This window comes from Salmo trutta, chromosome 4 (genome assembly GCF_901001165.1).
Source record: "Salmo trutta chromosome 4, fSalTru1.1, whole genome shotgun sequence".
NCBI classification, from domain to species: Eukaryota; Metazoa; Chordata; class Actinopteri; order Salmoniformes; family Salmonidae; genus Salmo; species Salmo trutta.
The window spans coordinates 15,466,070-15,483,036 of record NC_042960.1 but is presented as its reverse complement, the minus strand read 5'-3'; the positions used below and the strand labels follow the sequence as shown (position 1 = coordinate 15,483,036).

At 43.6% G+C, this 16,967-nt stretch overlaps 1 protein-coding gene across 1 annotated transcript in view; it reads left to right on the top strand.

The window, feature by feature from the left end:
* The window catches only part of LOC115191897 (sorbin and SH3 domain-containing protein 2), a 78,409-nt gene that overhangs the window by 17,130 nt on the left and 44,312 nt on the right, over positions 1–16,967 (top strand). Inside the window, exons 2-3 of the mRNA XM_029749900.1 lie at positions 11,363–11,418; positions 13,159–13,248. Coding sequence (XP_029605760.1) covers positions 11,363–11,418; positions 13,159–13,248 — 146 coding nt within the window. The remainder of the gene's footprint in view (positions 1–11,362; positions 11,419–13,158; positions 13,249–16,967) is intronic.

Sequence of the window (16,967 nt, the reverse complement as noted above, 5' to 3'; positions counted from 1 at the left end):
GCAGAATCATGCTCAGATCACATAATGAATTTGCCATAGTAAAGTAGTAAACTTCATAACAGAAAAATATTTAAATCACAGGCAGTTTGTCTCACTGTTGGAAGAGCCAGAGTTGGGTCATGCAGATCTCCCCTACCACACAAACGTGAGATGGCTGAGTTTGGGGAAGGTGCTTAAAAGGCTCTGGGACCTGAAGTCAGAGATTGCTGAGTTTTTACAAATGAAAGGAAAATATGTGGATTTCCCTCAACTGCAAGATAAAGAATGGTTGGCTGATTTTTGCCTTCACCGTGGATATCATGGCCCTCATGAATAAACTGAATTCCTAACTACAAGGGAAGGGCCTTTTTGTACATCAAATGTACAGCCTTGTCAAAGCCTTCAAAGGAAAATTACTCATCCTGCCCGGCCAAGTAGAAGCCAACAATCTCACCCACCTTCCGACACTACTAGTCTGTTCCCTATCAGTAGACCAGCGGGAGAAGTATACATCCCTTCAGCGTGCTTTGAACGGTGAGTTTTCTCTTCGTTTTGAGGATTTCAAAGTGTTGGAAAATGACATGCTGTCATGCTGACCTGCAACTTGAGCTTATCGAGCTTTACTCTGATGCAGTGATTTGGAGAACTATTCAAAACAATGTCACTGACGAGGTTCTATGCATCTCTTAATGAACAAAACTTTCTCAAAGATGTACTTTTTGGGTCAACCGACATTTTCAGGGATGAAATATAACAAGTCAAGGCATAGATCTCTTACTGACTCTCAACTCTCAGCAATCCTGCTCATAGCAACGTCCGAAACTATACCTGACTTCACTGCTCTAGTCAATGCCCATCAGAGACTTCACTCCTCACACTGAGTAGTTGAAATGTAATGTTGAGCTCTCTCTTTCTTGTGTTTTTGTGCATACCCGTTAACAAGAGTTCTGTCCGTGGTGCTGAATGCACAGTGTACTTTTCCCTCTGTGTAGTTCATTGCATGTTAAACATTGAAAATACCCACCAAAAGGAGAACATGGATGTGGTTTATTTCTGTGCATGTTAAAAAAGTAAAATAAGTAGAAAATCTGGATGTGATTTACAGTAGATATCTGTCAACACAGTCATACACATGTAATATGTAATATGATTATGGCCCGTGATGGCAAAAATATATTCTAATGTGGCCCTCCATGGAAAATAATTGCCCATGCCTGCCCTAGCACTACGCAGCTGATTCAAATAGTCAAAGCTTGATGATGATGAGTTGGTTATTTGAATCAACTGTGTAGGACTAGGGCAACAAACTAAACATGCACCCAGGGGGACCCCAGGCCTATGGGCCGGTTTCGCTGGCACAGATTGTCTAGCCCTGGAAATTCCATTTGGAATGTGTTATTTTGTTTGTCCTGGACTAGGCTTAATCTGTGTCTCGGAAACCGGACCAAAACATTCAGGGTTATGGGTAAAAAGGGGTCCATTTGAAATTGGGTAGGAGTCTGCAAAAGGTATGTTTTTTTTCCCCCCAAGACCTACTAGCGTACATAGTCAAACACACATCACCTGAGACGAAGACATATTGTATAGGGAAATCCCCTCCCCCCCCCCCACACACACACACACTTGTTGACGTATGTGTGTGACTGCGTACGCCAATGCTCCCAAGGGGTGTGACGCATTGGACATCCGAGAAGCTCAGAGGGTTTTATTTTGAGAAGTTCCCAAAATGTCGCGGTGAGATACATTGTTTGTGGGGCATCAAAGATCAGCAGTGTGCTGGAGTGTCTTCCTTTTGTCATGAGAAGTGCACAGGAGAACAGCGTGGGTGCTCGGTTGATTGTCGACGCAAAGAGAAGAGATTTGTATAGTGATGACCCAGCGAAATGCAACACTGAGGCTGAGCATATCTGTTCACTTGACGCAAAGTTAAGTGGTCACTGCAGTGGCAGAGAATGGCACGATTTGGCCATGGTAGCCTCATTTTCTGAATGTAATGGTTCAGACATTATGTATGTATCCATGCAATAAGGAGCTCTGGTGAGAGCATCAAGTAGTGATCCCACATCCCTCTCCCTCCCTCTTTTTATCCTCCCATCCGGCTTACTCGTTTCCTGTTCGATAAATGATTCCGTTGATGTGTGGCGACGTGCTCGTCTGGGGATTCATCAGGTGCTGGCAGCTAATGCCTCGTAAACAGCGCCGCCGCACTCGCCGATTAATCACAGCGGTACGCGCCAGGCCTCAATATTTACAGCCGCTGTCACAACCGTCCCCATGACCGTCTGATACGAAGACTGTGACTTGTTTTATAGGCATTAAAGCTTCAGACATTGGAATGGCACCATGCTGATTCTCTGGGTCAGAGGTAGGCTTGGCAAAGTGTGGGACACTGCCCCCCAAAGGGGACTCAGTGGAATTGCAGGTGGATATGGGGCTCGGTGTGGAAAGACGTTTTAGGTGTACCTGCGTATTCCCAGATTCCAATTGGACACAAGTTGTGAATTATAGTTACCTCAGTCAACTTGCTTTGTGAAATAAGGGTTAGACAAAAATAATGTCTTCCGATTGGACACAAGTTTCTAAAGTTTTTTTTATAGCTGAAAAAGTTTTAATATCGTTAATTTACATTCAGAGAGGGAGGGGAAGAGAGAGCGTGTGCTCGGATCCAGTGTCCCACCATAACACTTCCCCTGTGGGCCGTGGTGGCCACAGCTGCTGTGTCGCCGCTGGTCTGTCCCCCGGAAACATGATCCTTTAAATCTGGCCCTGGTTTGGATGGCGACAAGCCACGACGCCGGTGCCGTGATTTACCCAAGTGTGTGTGTCCGTGCGTGTGTGTGTGGCCGTGTAAGATTTCTAAATGGACAGGCAATTAGCCATTTTATAGCAGCATTTACCATATAGTATCATTGGCACTCTATAGAAACCCATCACAGTGCTAGCCCCTTGGCTAACACCACCAACACTGGCTGTGTGGGCAAGACATATGGCGTGTGTTTTTAAAAATCAATAGAGTCCTAAGTGCTTCTCTCGCACATTCTTTAAAATGGAGAGAAATTCATTTTCCAGTTCGCTGTCCAAGCAGAGGTGGCCTTGGTTGTCGGATGGGCTTTATCGGCTGTCTGTGAGCTTGTTTATCTGTTAGCGTTCTAAAAGGACCAAAATCGATAGGTTCTGTTTTTAGCCATTAAATGATTAATGAGAGTACCCTTTGTTTGAATCCATCCATGATGGTGCATTTTGGGGGTTTCTGAGCTGCTGTGGTTTCAGCAGAGCAACTTTGCATCAGATATTGAAAATATAAGTTTGTAGTCAATTGTCTAAAGCGTTTTCCACGAACAACCTAATTCTACTGTATATGTTAATTAGGGTAAGTTGAGACACCTGAAAGTTAGTTGGAGGTTTTGCATGTTAACACTCTTATATTTTCATGCTTATATTGAACTGTGAGAGTATTTACTGTCATTTCACGTCTTCCTTTGGATGTATAAGTTCGTTCTATTTCCAGTCCCTTCCGTGTGACAAATGTGGTGTGGTGTGTCACTAACTTGTAGACATGATGTGTGGAGGAGTCGTCACCCGGTGATGGCTCTTTCCCACATCTCTCAAAAGTCATAAAAATGGCTTCCTCCCTGGGTGTCATGTGGGTTTGGTTACCTGATGACAACCATGTCAGAGGAGACGCTGTTTCTGTTGCTTTTAGTTAAACATCACTTGTGGGAGCAGCAAACAAATGGTGTGTGGACATAAACCGTTTTTCAAAAGAGACTTCCTCCCCCTCATCTCCTCCCCCTCTGCCATTTTCTGAAAACAAAGGATAGGTGAAGGCAAGCAATGTGGAGGATGCCTGCTATTGTAAGTTGCTTTCACTTGTTCTGCTCTATAATGCCAGTGCAGATGTGGAGATGTCCTTCTGGCTCCTGCCGTAACCAGAATGCAACACTTCCCCTGTCAGCCTGTCAGTCAGACAGGGTGTTGGTATAGTCATAATCTTCCTGCTGCAATATGTTCTCAACTTCCCGGGTCCATTTTCACCTGCTGTATTTTTATCCACCTTTTGCCTATTTTCAACGCTGCATAGAGGTTAAGTGGTTTGCCATGTACTGCACTGGCTGCCAGGAAAGGATTGTGGGTAATGGGCATTTCCATGTAAAGGACCCTTGAGAACCAATATGTGAAGTTCATAGGAGCATGTCAAAGTGGGTGTCAAATGAAAGCTACGAGTGAATATTTTTGAGAAATGAATGCATATATATATATCACACACACACACATTTTCAACCATTTTCCATCCTAAAAATGAGGAATAAGCAAAGGCTTTGATTTCTAGTCAAACTGACGGAAAGGGGTCTTAGATAACATCTACCAGAAAAAGTATATCAAAGGGATTCGAAACACAATAATGCTGAAGTAAAGACCTCTGCCAACTACACTGAACAAAAATATACACGCAATATGTCAAGTGTTATAAACACAACGTGTCAATATAAACGCAACATGTCATGATCTCAAATTTTGTGCACAAATGTGTTTACATCCCTGTTAGTGAGCATTTCTCCTTTGCCAAAATAATCCATCCACCTGACAGGTGTGGCATATCAAGAAGCTGATTAAACAGCATGATCATTACACAGGTGCACCTTGTGCTGGGGGCAATAAAAGGCCACTCTAAAATGTGCAGTTTTGTCACAATGGTTATGGTATAGGCAGGCACAACCAAATGTGGTCTCGTTTGAGAGCGGAGCTCATTACAACATTAGCCAGTGTGTAGAATAATACCCAAATATGCAAAAGAAGAAATTCATAATTATGCATTTCTGTACAGATCAGGGACCCATGATGTAATTCCGTTACCATATGTAAATCCACTTCACTTTCTGTAGTTGAATAACCAAAAGAGATGTTTTCAAAGTCAAGGTGTCATGTCATAGCTGACACCCCATTCTTTCTGCTGACATCTTTGAGTCTTATTTCAGAGCAGATATATATAAGAGTTTTTGGAAAACATGGTCACACGGAGAGGGAGATTTTTTACAAATATAAGTGTCTGGCTGTCATACATAATGGTTCATTAGTATTACATATAGGTCATATACACTGCTCAAAAAAATAAAGGGAACACTAAAATAACACATCCTAGATCTGAATGAATGAAATAATCTTATTAAATACTTTTTTCTTTACATAGTTGAATGTGCTGACAACAAAATCACACAAAAATAATCAATGGAAATCCAATTTATCAACCCATGGAGGTCTGATCCAACTTTGATGTAATGTCCTTTAAAACAAGTCAAAATGAGGCTCCAGTAGTGTGTGTGTGTGTGTGTGTGTGTGTGTGGCCTCCACGTGCCTGTATGACCTCCCTACAACGCCTGGGCATGCTCCTGATGAGGTGGCGGATGGTCTCCTGAGGGATCTCCTCCCAGACCTGGACTAAAGCATCCGCCAACTCCTGGACAGTCTGTGGTGCAACGTGGCGTTGGTGGATGGAGCGAGACATGATGTCCCAGATGTGCTCAATTGGATTCAGGTCTGGGGAATGGGCGGGCCAGTCCATAGCATCAATGCCTTCCTCTTGCAGGAACTGCTGACACACTCCAGCCACATGAGGTCTAGCATTGTCTTGCATTAGGAGGAACCCAGGGCCAACCGCACCAGCATATGGTCTCACAAGGGGTCTGAGGATCTCATCTCGGTACCTAATGGCAGTCAGGCTACCTCTGGCGAGCACATGGAGGGCTGTGCGGCCCCCCAAAGAAATGCCACCCCACACCGTGACTGACCCACCGCCAAACCGGCCATGCTGGAGGATGTTGCAGGCAGCAGAACGTTCTCCACGGTGTCTCCAGACTCTGTCACGTCTGTCACGTGCTCAGTGTGAACCTGCTTTCATCTGTGAAGAGCACAGGGCGCCAGTGGCGAATTTGCCAATCTTGGTGTTCTCTGGCAAATGCCAAACGTCCTGCACGGTGTTGGGCTGTAAGCACAACCCCCACCTGTGGACGTCGGGCCCTCATACCACCCTCATGGAGTCTGTTTCTGACCGTTTGAGCAGACACATGCACATTTGTGGCCTGCTGGAGGTCATTTTTCAGGGCTCTGGCAGTGCTCCTCCTGCTCTTCCTTGCACAAAGGCGGAGGTAGCGGTCCTGCTGCTGGGTTGTTGCCCTCCTACGGCCTCCTCCACGTCTCCTGATGTACTGGCCTGTCTCCTGGTAGCACCTACATGCTCTGGACACTACGCTGACAGACACAGCAAACCTTGCCACAGCTCGCATTGATGTGCCATCTTGGATGAACTGCACTACCTGAGCCATTTGTGTGGGTTGTAGACTCCGTCTCATGCTACCACTAGAGTGAAAGCACCGCCAGCATTCAAAAGTGACCAAAACATCAGCCAGGAAGCATATGAACTGAGAAGTGGTCTGTGGTCACCACCTGCAGAACCACTCCTTTATTGGGGGTGTCTTGCTAATTGCCTATAATTTCTACCTGTTGTCTATTCCATTTGCACAACAGCATGTGAAATGTATTGTCAATCAGTGTTGCTTCCTAAGTGGATAGTTTGATTTCACACAAGTGTGATTGACTTGGAGTTACATTGTGTTGTTTAAGTGTTCCCTTTATTTTTTTGAGCAGTATATTTTGTTTCCAAATTTTGCATCTGCACAGTTCTTCCAGTAAATGTACTTTTGCGTGAATGTTCAGTGGAAATTGTTCAAATTAGTCCTTGTGCATAGAGTTTTATATGATTTTGTTCAACTTTGTTTTTTGTTTGGCACACATTTAAAAATGAAAAATCTGAGTCAAAGCGTAAATCCTGTTATCATGTAATTGCCCTAATATTTAAATGTTGGCTATTTCTGTAAAGCTGTCAGCATGGAGAAGAGTGTGTGTGTGACCCCAACTATTACTCGAGTCAACACACAAGGCAATATCACCATTTACTTCAAAAGGAGTTTGTTTTCAACGTACCCCTATAAGCATGCTAATAAGAGGGCAATTATCAGAATTTGGGCGGAAACCTTTACTGAGCCTCTCAGCTTTCAAACTGATGGAAAGGACCAGCATGCAGACCTGGGTTACAATACTGTCATACTGATGAAAAGGACCAGGATGCAGACCTAGGTTACAATACTGTGATATTGATGGAAAGGACCAGGATGCAGACCTAGGTTACAATACTGTCATACTGATGAAAAGGACCAGGATGCAGACCTAGGTTACAATACTGTGATACTGATGAAAAGGACCAGCGTGCAGACCTGGGTTACAATACTGTCATACTGATGAAAAGGACCAGGATGCAGACCTAGGTTACAATACTGTCATACTGATGAAAAGGACCAGCATGCAGACCTACAGTAGGTTACAATACTGTAATTTCTAAGAAAAGGACCAGCATGCAGACCTAGGTTACAATACTATTGGAAATCTTTCAAATACTTTGTGCTTGGACATTTGCTCTAGCCTGACTGGAGTGCCAAATGGATGAGGTTTGCCATTTTGGCTATATTCTATCGGTACATAAAGATTTTTCTCTAATTTAGCTTGGGGAGGAAAAAACACTTTGTTTTGATCGGCAACCTTTGAGTGCACTAAATTGTTCCGTGGAGGCTTTCCTCGTGCCAATTCTGTGCCCTCCGCCTAGTAACAGCTCTCTGTGGCTAACCTAATGATCTGTGTCACGACTGCTAACTTGTGTATTCGTAAACAAAACGTTTTCAAGGCTTGTGATTTAAGAAGTTACTGTGCATTGCTTTTTGTTTAGCTTCTTTGTGGACCATGCTTTACTGTAAATGGTTGGCTATAAATAATGGTGTGATGGTGTTTCATAGTACAGTGTTTTTCAACTCCGGTTTAGGGGCACCCTCCAGGTTGCACATTTTAGTTCTAACCCAGCACTAACACGTTCTCATTTAAATTAATAGTGGGTCTGGGTGAATAGTTAAGTAGCTGAATTAGGTGTTTGTCATAAGGCATTTACAAATTATATTCTTCTAGAATCAATTGGTGTACAGGCCTATTATTATGAGTCGAGGTTCACATCACTTGAAATGGCCATTGAATAGCAGAACATTGTACAGATTGTGCCTTCTCAAACATGGGGACATGCGCTTGAACACATCTTGGAATGATACCTATCAGCAAAAGCCATGAAGGCTAATCTCTGAACACATGCGAGTGTCATTATCAGGATGCACGCCCGTGTGTTGCAGCCATCTACATTCATATCAGACACGTATGATCCCCGCCACAGACCCCGTGAGCTGACACTAGCTGGATCTGTCACGCCCAAAGCCTCAGTAATGAAACGCATACGCACATATGCATGCACATACTGTGCCTTCAGAAAGTATTCATACCCCTTGACTTATTCCACATTTTGTTACAACCTGGAGAAGAAAAAAAAACATTTCACAGCCGTCTACCCACAATATCCCATAATGATGAAGTGAAAACATGTTTTTCAAAAACCAAAAAAATCTCAAATTTATTGAAATTTAATTACAGAAATCAAATTTACATAAGTTTTCATACCCCTGAGTTAATACTTTGTAGAATGACCTTTGGCAGCCATTACAGCTGTGAATCTTTCTGGGTAAGTCTCTAAGAGCTTTCCACACCTGGATTGTACAATATTAGCCCATTTTATTTGTTATTTTAAACAATTCTTCAAGCTCTGTCAAGTTGATTATTGATCATTGCTAGACAAACGTTTTCATGTCTTGACATAGATTTTCAAGCCGATTTATTTTTTTTTTAAGTCAAAATTGTAACTACTGAATTTCAAGCACAGGAACATTCAATGTCGTTTTGGTAAGCAACTCCAGTATAGATTTGGCCTTGTGTTTTAGGTTATTGTCCTGCTGAATGGGGAATTTGTCTCCGTGTCTGTTCGAAAGCAGGCCGAACCAGGTATTCCTCTAGGATTTTGCCTCTGCTTATAGCTGTATTACTTTTTATTTTTATCTTTAAAAAAACTCCCTAGTCCTTGCTGATAACAAGCATACCCATAACTTGATGCAGCCACCACCATGCTTGAAAATAGGAAAAGTGGTGCTCAGTGATGTGTTGTGTTGGATTTGCCCCAAACATAACGCTTTGTATTCAGGACAACAAAAAAATTGCCAAATTTTTTGCAGTATTACTTAAGTGCCTTGTTGCAAACAGGATGCATGTTTTGGAATATTTTTATTCTGTACAGGCTTTTTTTACTTTTTATTTTTACTCCTGAACTTATTTAGGCTTGCAATAACAAAGGGGTTGAATACTTATTCACTCAAGACATTTCAGCTTTCAATTTTTGTATTAATTTCTAAATTCAACTTTGACATTATGGGTTTTTGTAAAGGTGTATGAATACTTTCTGAAGGCTCTGTACATACACACACACACACACACACACGCATAAAAACACGTACACACATACTCATACGTACACGCACACCGACTCTCGCCATAGTCGGGTAAGGCCTGAACTTTCCAACAGGGCCTTTTTTCCATGTCAATCATGGACAATAGTATTTTCAGAGCCAATTTATCATGTAGGCCATGATATTTGGTGTTGTTACAACGTGGCTCAAGATTGTTTGTTGCAATGGGAAACCACACATTGAGTAAAGGAATAACAAAAACGAATTTATTCCATAAATAAAGTAAACACTCCCAACTTTTGGAAGAGGAGTCGCAAAGAGCCTACCTCGCCCAATAGTCCCCTCCCCTGGTCCCTCCTTCACCCCAACCACAATGAGGGAGATGTTCCGACCAGATCAGATTCAGCGTGATGATGGTCAGCAGTTCTGCTCCGACTGGCTCCGTCTCTACAGCAACCCTGTGTCTCATCAGCTTACACCCGTCTCCCCAAACCTGGCAGAATCCCTACTGTGGGAGGAAGGCTGCCGATCTCACCTGGAATCTCTTGCTACTACCACTGCACCCGTTGGAAGACGAGCGCACTCCTCACGACCATACCGGGATGGGTTCAACCAGCCCTGCGTGGGCACCTCTGGGTGTAGGAACTTTAAGCCACAGACTGTAGCTGGCTCACAGGTAAGATAGTCATCAAACCTCAGTGGACCAGGTTGTCCCCTCCCTTCCGGAGCAGATGTACTGGGATGTGACTCAAGGACAGGGTCATCATCCTCAGGTGGACCTCCAGACCTCCATCGGATACATCTTAGACCTGATCTATAATGCTGCTATTGTCACCATCTTCCTGGAGTTCTAATTTCCTGCCCCTGCCTACCTATTGTATAGCCTGGTGGTCCCAGCTCTGGTTGTGCGGTCAGGAAATTAGGTGTCACCTGCCAAAACCACGAAACAACCAAAGGTATGCATGGAGAGAGGAATCTCTTGCTGAATGGGGAAACAGTGGCTTTATGCCACAGCTGATCTTTCACAGGTGTGCCCCATCAGCACTGACGACCCTCCCAGCTCCGCTCACCTCTCCTACTCTGCCCACCAATCTCCAGCAGGAAGTAAGCACAGCAAAACCCAGTAGACAGAGCAGGGAAGGGCCGTCACAGTGTATGTTTGGTACGGGTGCGTACAGTACAGTTAAGTAGCTGTACTGTCGGCCTGTACCATTTATCAGTCCCTTATCAGGGTGTTATTCCAGTATGACAGCATGGACATTGAGTGTCTCCTATCTGTATGTTCCTCAAAGGGAATATCTGTCATACAAAGGTGATATTTTGCTCCATCTGCCAGGGATTTTCTGCGGAAGATACCTACCTTATTGTTGTAAGTTGGAAATGGCCTCATTAAAAGTAAGGCTAGCTTTGTTTCCAGTCAGCAGCGAGGCAGGGGGGGATACATAAAGACGTGTCAGATCTGAGGTACACCAATTGATTTTGATCAGCTCAATGCTCCGCAAGTGAACCAGTTTGTTTCTGCCCGTCCCTCTGAAAAATGGGAAAAGATACTGCTTCCCTAGCTACGGTATGACTGTGTGGACTGGTGTCCTGCCAAGCAGTAATCAACTTGATTCACAAGTCAAGACAAACACAAAGAACCAAGATTTAATGTTCATTTTAGGCTTTAATACTTATTGAGCCTGGCCTAAAACTGGGGCAATGTTAATTCTGCTGCCATAACGCCAATGGAAGGACTGAATGTTGGAACTATTTGAGGAAATGATGTCTATTTTTAGAACCGCTCCTCTTTTTGTAATCACAATGTCCCCCTTAAAGACTTTAGTTTTTGAGTAGATTCTCAAGTTATTCACAATGTCCATTTCACAAATACACATTGTCAGTTTACATGGCATGTCAAACTGAATTGCACCAGGTAATGTGAAAGAGAAGTAGGATTTCTGTTTCTCTGAGGGCTTTAGTGGGAAATCATCTAACCTCTATCTCTGATTCCTTTATTCCAGGAAAGTGTACCCAGCTACGGTCGAACTGTTAGGAGAGCTCTTCAACATGAACACAGGTATGTGATATGCCTCTTTAAACACTACGCAACACATGCACACACACTAGGATGTTGAACTCAAGGCATTGCGCTATGGCTGATCTGAATCATTTTGACGATCCATATTCATGTTTTTTTTTTTTTTTTACATTTGCCAGCTGTTGAGTATTGCTTGCCGCCGGAGTTGCATAGCTAAGCAAATCTTAATATTTTAATTCATCGTTTTTTTTATTTCAACCAACTCATTTGATTTGACGATTCAGATTGAAGTAAGTTCGCAACAGGACCTCCTCTTGTTTCAGAAAATAACAGATGATCTGTTTGAAGGCTTTTAGAGCTGTTAGAGTATGGACACCTTGTTAGCATTTGACTAGCATTTAGAAAAGTTTTGCATGAAGGACGGGCGATTCCAGTCTTGATCAATTCAACATTATATAGCAAGGGGAGTACACTTTCTTCCTGGAGAGCTACTCTCCTGCAGGGTTTCGCTCCAACCCTGCTGTAACAAACCCACCCAATCAGCTGCTCACACAGGACCTTGTGTTACAACAGGGTTGAAGCAAAAGCCCCCCCCCAAAGTTATAATAGATGGCCTACCCTGCTCTATAATGTAGAAGCATAGAGGCATTACACATATTGCAATGTTTTATGGTCAAGTTATACACTCACGTAATTCCTATCATTCATAAATCGTCCTCCAAAGCTCCATCTTAAACTTGGCCCGCACCCCAAAATGTATCGAGTATTTCACTACAGTAGCTATGATGACGAATCATTCACTTAGTGTTATTACACTCCCACGCCCTCTGTTAGTCTGCCAATGAAAGTCTTGATTTGTTCCTGCTATGGTAATTGTTTACAGCACAAGATCTATCGAGGTGCCAATAGCCTCCGCACAATCTAGAATGCTCTTATCAAGTCCACCAGGCATATGCTCTCATTAAGTTTCCATGACATTGCAATCAGAGTTAAGCTCCAGCTTTGGTAAATGTTTACATCACGGGTTCTTGAGTCACTGAACATTCCACAGTGTTTGCCTACGGAACATTGTCCTGTTGTGGGGATTTCTTTTTGATTCCCTTACCTTCGTAATGGCAGGGTGTGCTGAAACGTTTTGCATGCGGAGGGATTCTGTGACCTCTTGGAGAAATAAACAGCGTTTCATTACTCCCACGTCGATGACCAAGCAAGCGTGAACGTTAATCTGCGCTGAGGTCACAGTTCATTTGAAGTAGGAAGGGGGACTTTTAATCGCTGTGTGTTTACTGCATGCCTGAATCAACCAGAATGTAAACAAACACAAAATCGGTTAAGATAGGTTTTTGCCGATGATTGTTCTAGAGTCTTGTTTATAGTTTTGGTTATATTCGGTATTGACAACCTAAGAGAGTGGACACAGACAGGCAAACGTGCCGGTTTTAAAGGTAGAGTCAACGATATGACATCAGTGGGTAACTTCCTAATGACAGACGAACCACAACATAGCAGAAAGTTGCCCCACTGAGTATGACGGTATCATATTGCTGAGTCCACATTGCTGGGGTAACTATAGATTACTATGATGTTTGTCAGTACAGTTGACTCCCTCCGTCCATCTTGATATGAGCTGTCATCCTCCTCCTTTCCCCATTTGCTTATGAGAATGGAGCCATTGTAATGCATGTGCTTTGCCTCTTTCCTGGGGGCTTTGGCGTGTGTGCGTGCATGTGTGTGTGTGTGTTGCTTCTGCTGCCGTGGCTGCTGGCTGTGCTTTCCCAGATAGTGGAGGACGCGCTCGCAGCAGCGCTGCCTTGCTACTCACCCTCTCCCACATGAAGCGGGTCCAGAGCGTCCCCAATCTGGCTACAGGTACACACACACACACACACACACACACACACACACACACACACACACACACACACACACACACACACACCAACAAAACACAACCCTCATGCCTAACACACATACACAGGCCTGTACAGACTACTGTATCATTGAGTCACACTGATGTTGAAGGGGGTAAGTGAAGGCCATGTTAACAAAGTCGAGCAATGGAACTTTTGACTCTACGCAAATAAGACGTGCGGTGAGTTCGGAAAGTATTCAGCCCCCTTGACTTTTTCCACATTTTGTTACGTTACAGCCGTATTCTAAAATGGATTAATTTTATCATTTTTCTCATCAATCTACACACAATACCCCATAATGAAAACAGATTTTTGGAATTTTTTGCAAATGTATAAAAACTCAAAATTGAGCTTAGGTGTGTCCTGTTTCCATTGATCATCTTTGAGATGTTTCTACAACTTGATTGGAGTCCACCTGGGGTAAATTCAATTGATTGGACATGATTTGGAAAGGCACACACCTGTCTACAGTATATAAGGTCCCACAGTTGACTGTGCATGTCAGAGCAAAAACCAAGCCATGAGGTCGAAGGAATTGTCCGTAGAGCTCCGAGACAAGATTGTGTCGAGGCACAGATCTGGGGAAGGGTACCAAAACATTTCTGAAGCATTGAAAGGTCCCCAAGAACACAGTGGCCTCCATCATTCTTAAATGGAAGAAGTTTGGAACCACCAAGACTCTTCCTAGAGCTGTCTACCCGGCCAAACTGAGCAATCTGGGGAGAAGGGCCTTGGTCAGGGAGGTGACCAAGAACCCGATGTTCACTCTGAAAGGGCTCCAGAGTTCCTCTGTGGAGATGGGAGTACCTTCCAGAAGGACAACCATCTCTGCAGCACTCCACCAAGCAGGCCTTTATGGTAGAGTGGCCAGACGGAAGTCACCTCTCAGTAAAAGGCACATCACAGCCTGCTTGGAGTTTGCCAAAAGGCACCTAAAGGACTCACAGACCATGGAAAACAAGATTCTCTGGTCGGATGAAACCAAGATTGAACTCTTTAGCCTGAATGCCAAGCGTCATGTCTGGAGGAAACCTGGCACCATCCCTACGGTGAAGTATGGTGGTGGCAGCATCATGCTGTGGGGATGTTTTTCAGCGGCAGGGACTGGGAGACTAGTCAGGATCGAGAGAAAGATGAACGGAGCAAAGTACAGAGAGATCCTTGATGAAAACCTGTTCCAGAGAACTCAGGACCTCAGACTGGGGTGAAGGTTCACCTTCCAACAGGACAACGACCCTAACCACACAGCCAAGACAACACAGGAGTGGCTTCGGGACAAGTCTCTGAATGTCGAGTTGCCGAGCCAGAGCCCGGACTTGAACCTGATCAAACATCTCTGGAGAGACCTGAAAATAGCTGTGCAGCGACACTCCCCATCCAACCTGACAGAGCCTGAGAGGATCTGCAAAGAAGAATGGGAGAAACTCCCCAAATACAGGTGTGCCAAGCTTGTAGCATCATACCCAAGAAGACTTGAGGCTGTAATCGCTGCCAAAGGTGCTTCAACAAAGTACTGAGTAAAGGGTCTGAAGACTTATGTAAATGTGGTATTTCAGTTTTTAATACATTTGCAAACATTTCTAAAAATGTGTTTTTGTTTTGTCATTATGGGGTATTGTGTGTAGATTGATGAAGGAAAAAAACGACTTAATCCATTTTAGAATAAGGCTGTAACATAACAAAATGTGGAAGAAGTCGAGGTGTCTGAATACTTTCCGAATTGCACTGTAATTGAGTAAATTACTGTAACAGTTGTTAATTTTGTTAAGACACTATACCATTCTATTTAATAGATTACTTGGTGGGGTTTCATGTTCTATCAATACATAAAATGGCCCCTTTGTTCAAATGTTGTCTTTTCTTCCACCTCATCCCTTCCACCGCCTTGACATCATTCACTTCCTGTTGCTTTCACTTGTCTGACTCCCTGTGACAACCGTCGTTTGTCATCCTCTGGGACCAGCGTCCTTCTCACTATCTGTCACTCCGTTCTGTCTCCTTTTCCCTCTGCTATCACTCAGTATCACTCTCTTTTCCTCATGTCAGTTTCTCAGAGCTTTGCTGTGATTGGGTAAGACTGGGCTCTGTTCGAGTCAAGAGGGAATTCCCAACGTGCTTTGCAGCGGATGGGTGCACTGTACACGGTTGGGCGTGACCGTTAAAAATGGTGCTGTGGTGGCTCAACCATAGCAACCCTGACTCACTCTTACCATTTTGGCTCTGAAACCGACAGGGATTTTGTGTGTTTATTAATTCATAGACTGACATCAAACACAAATATTGCTTGTATTGTACAGTCTAAAGCAGGGTTCCCCAACTTGCGGCACGCGGGCCAAATCTTGCCTGCCAGCAGTATTATTTGGCCCCACAAATGAATTCTGAATATCTTTTATGCTACCTACATAATGCAATAGTTACATTTAACTTCATTCATGAGGAGAGAGAATGAAGAAGACAGTCAACTAATAAAGCAGGCAACGGACCATTTTCTGGTGCTGAAACATAAAGCTGCAACCGCAGCGCAATCAATAGGAGGTGAACAGCGCCTGGTGCTGAAAATATAGCGAACTTGTTATGCAAGTTTTTTGCACAGCAACAGATGGAGAATAGTTACACACCAGTTGAGTAATTGATTTCAACAAAAATCTTCATTTTAATTTACAAACAACCAGAGGGCATAATTGGAGTCTATTTCTTCAGAGCCTAGGCTCTAACATCTTTCACAAGAAAATAAAATATTGCCCAATACAAGTGGGATTTTTTTTTATTAGGCCTACTTACAATGGCAACTGACCAAAAATGTAGCATCCTACACAAAACAATAATTTAAAGAAGAAAAAAAAAGGTGCTCTCTTAGACAATCAGGATAGCCTGCTCCTGTAACGACAGAACAAACATAAAATACTGTCAGCTTGAGACTTAAATATCCCCGGATAAACACTCACAATAATGTTAGTAGCCTATATAACTGTATTTAGTAAACACTAAGTTACTTACTCAATGGGAAAAGTTGAATTTCCCCTCGGACACGATCTTGTGGATGTCGGGTGAGATGGATGTGATTTTGATGCGCAGGCAGTCCACGGTTGACTTATGTGAAAGCCGGTTCCTATCGTGACTCTATATTGCGTTCATGGAGGAAAATTAGGACTTGCAGGTGTAAGGCGACGCAAACATTGTTAACACATAAAATGCAAGTTTCTTTATTTTTGTGCTGTATTCCTCGGAACATGCCACCCAAAACTCAGCACTCCTGAGCGCATTCCTTGATTTGGCTCGATGTCTGTAATTCAATCAGCTCAGTTTGAATTGCGGCCTCATCTAGCGAGGGCAATCATTCTCCACTTTCAGAGGATCACGTACAAATGCAAAGATATCCTTGTGCATGCTCTAGTCTTCAAATCTGGTGGAGAAGTTGTCCCTCAGCTGCTTGGTGAAATTCCATGCTTCCATGCTGCGGCCGGGTCCCTCTGCCTGTCGTTTCTTCAGTGTGCTGAAGTGCAGTAGCCTTCCAGACGACAAGTCCAAATCGAACAACTCAAGCTTCCTAGTAAAGGCCTCAAGTTTTTCCTCTTCCTTGTAACTGCAGATTTAACCCGGTTGAAGTGACAGAATATGTCCGCCAAAAAAGCCGTGGATGTAGCTTGCAGTTAACGCGTCAGTGTTTCTACGTTG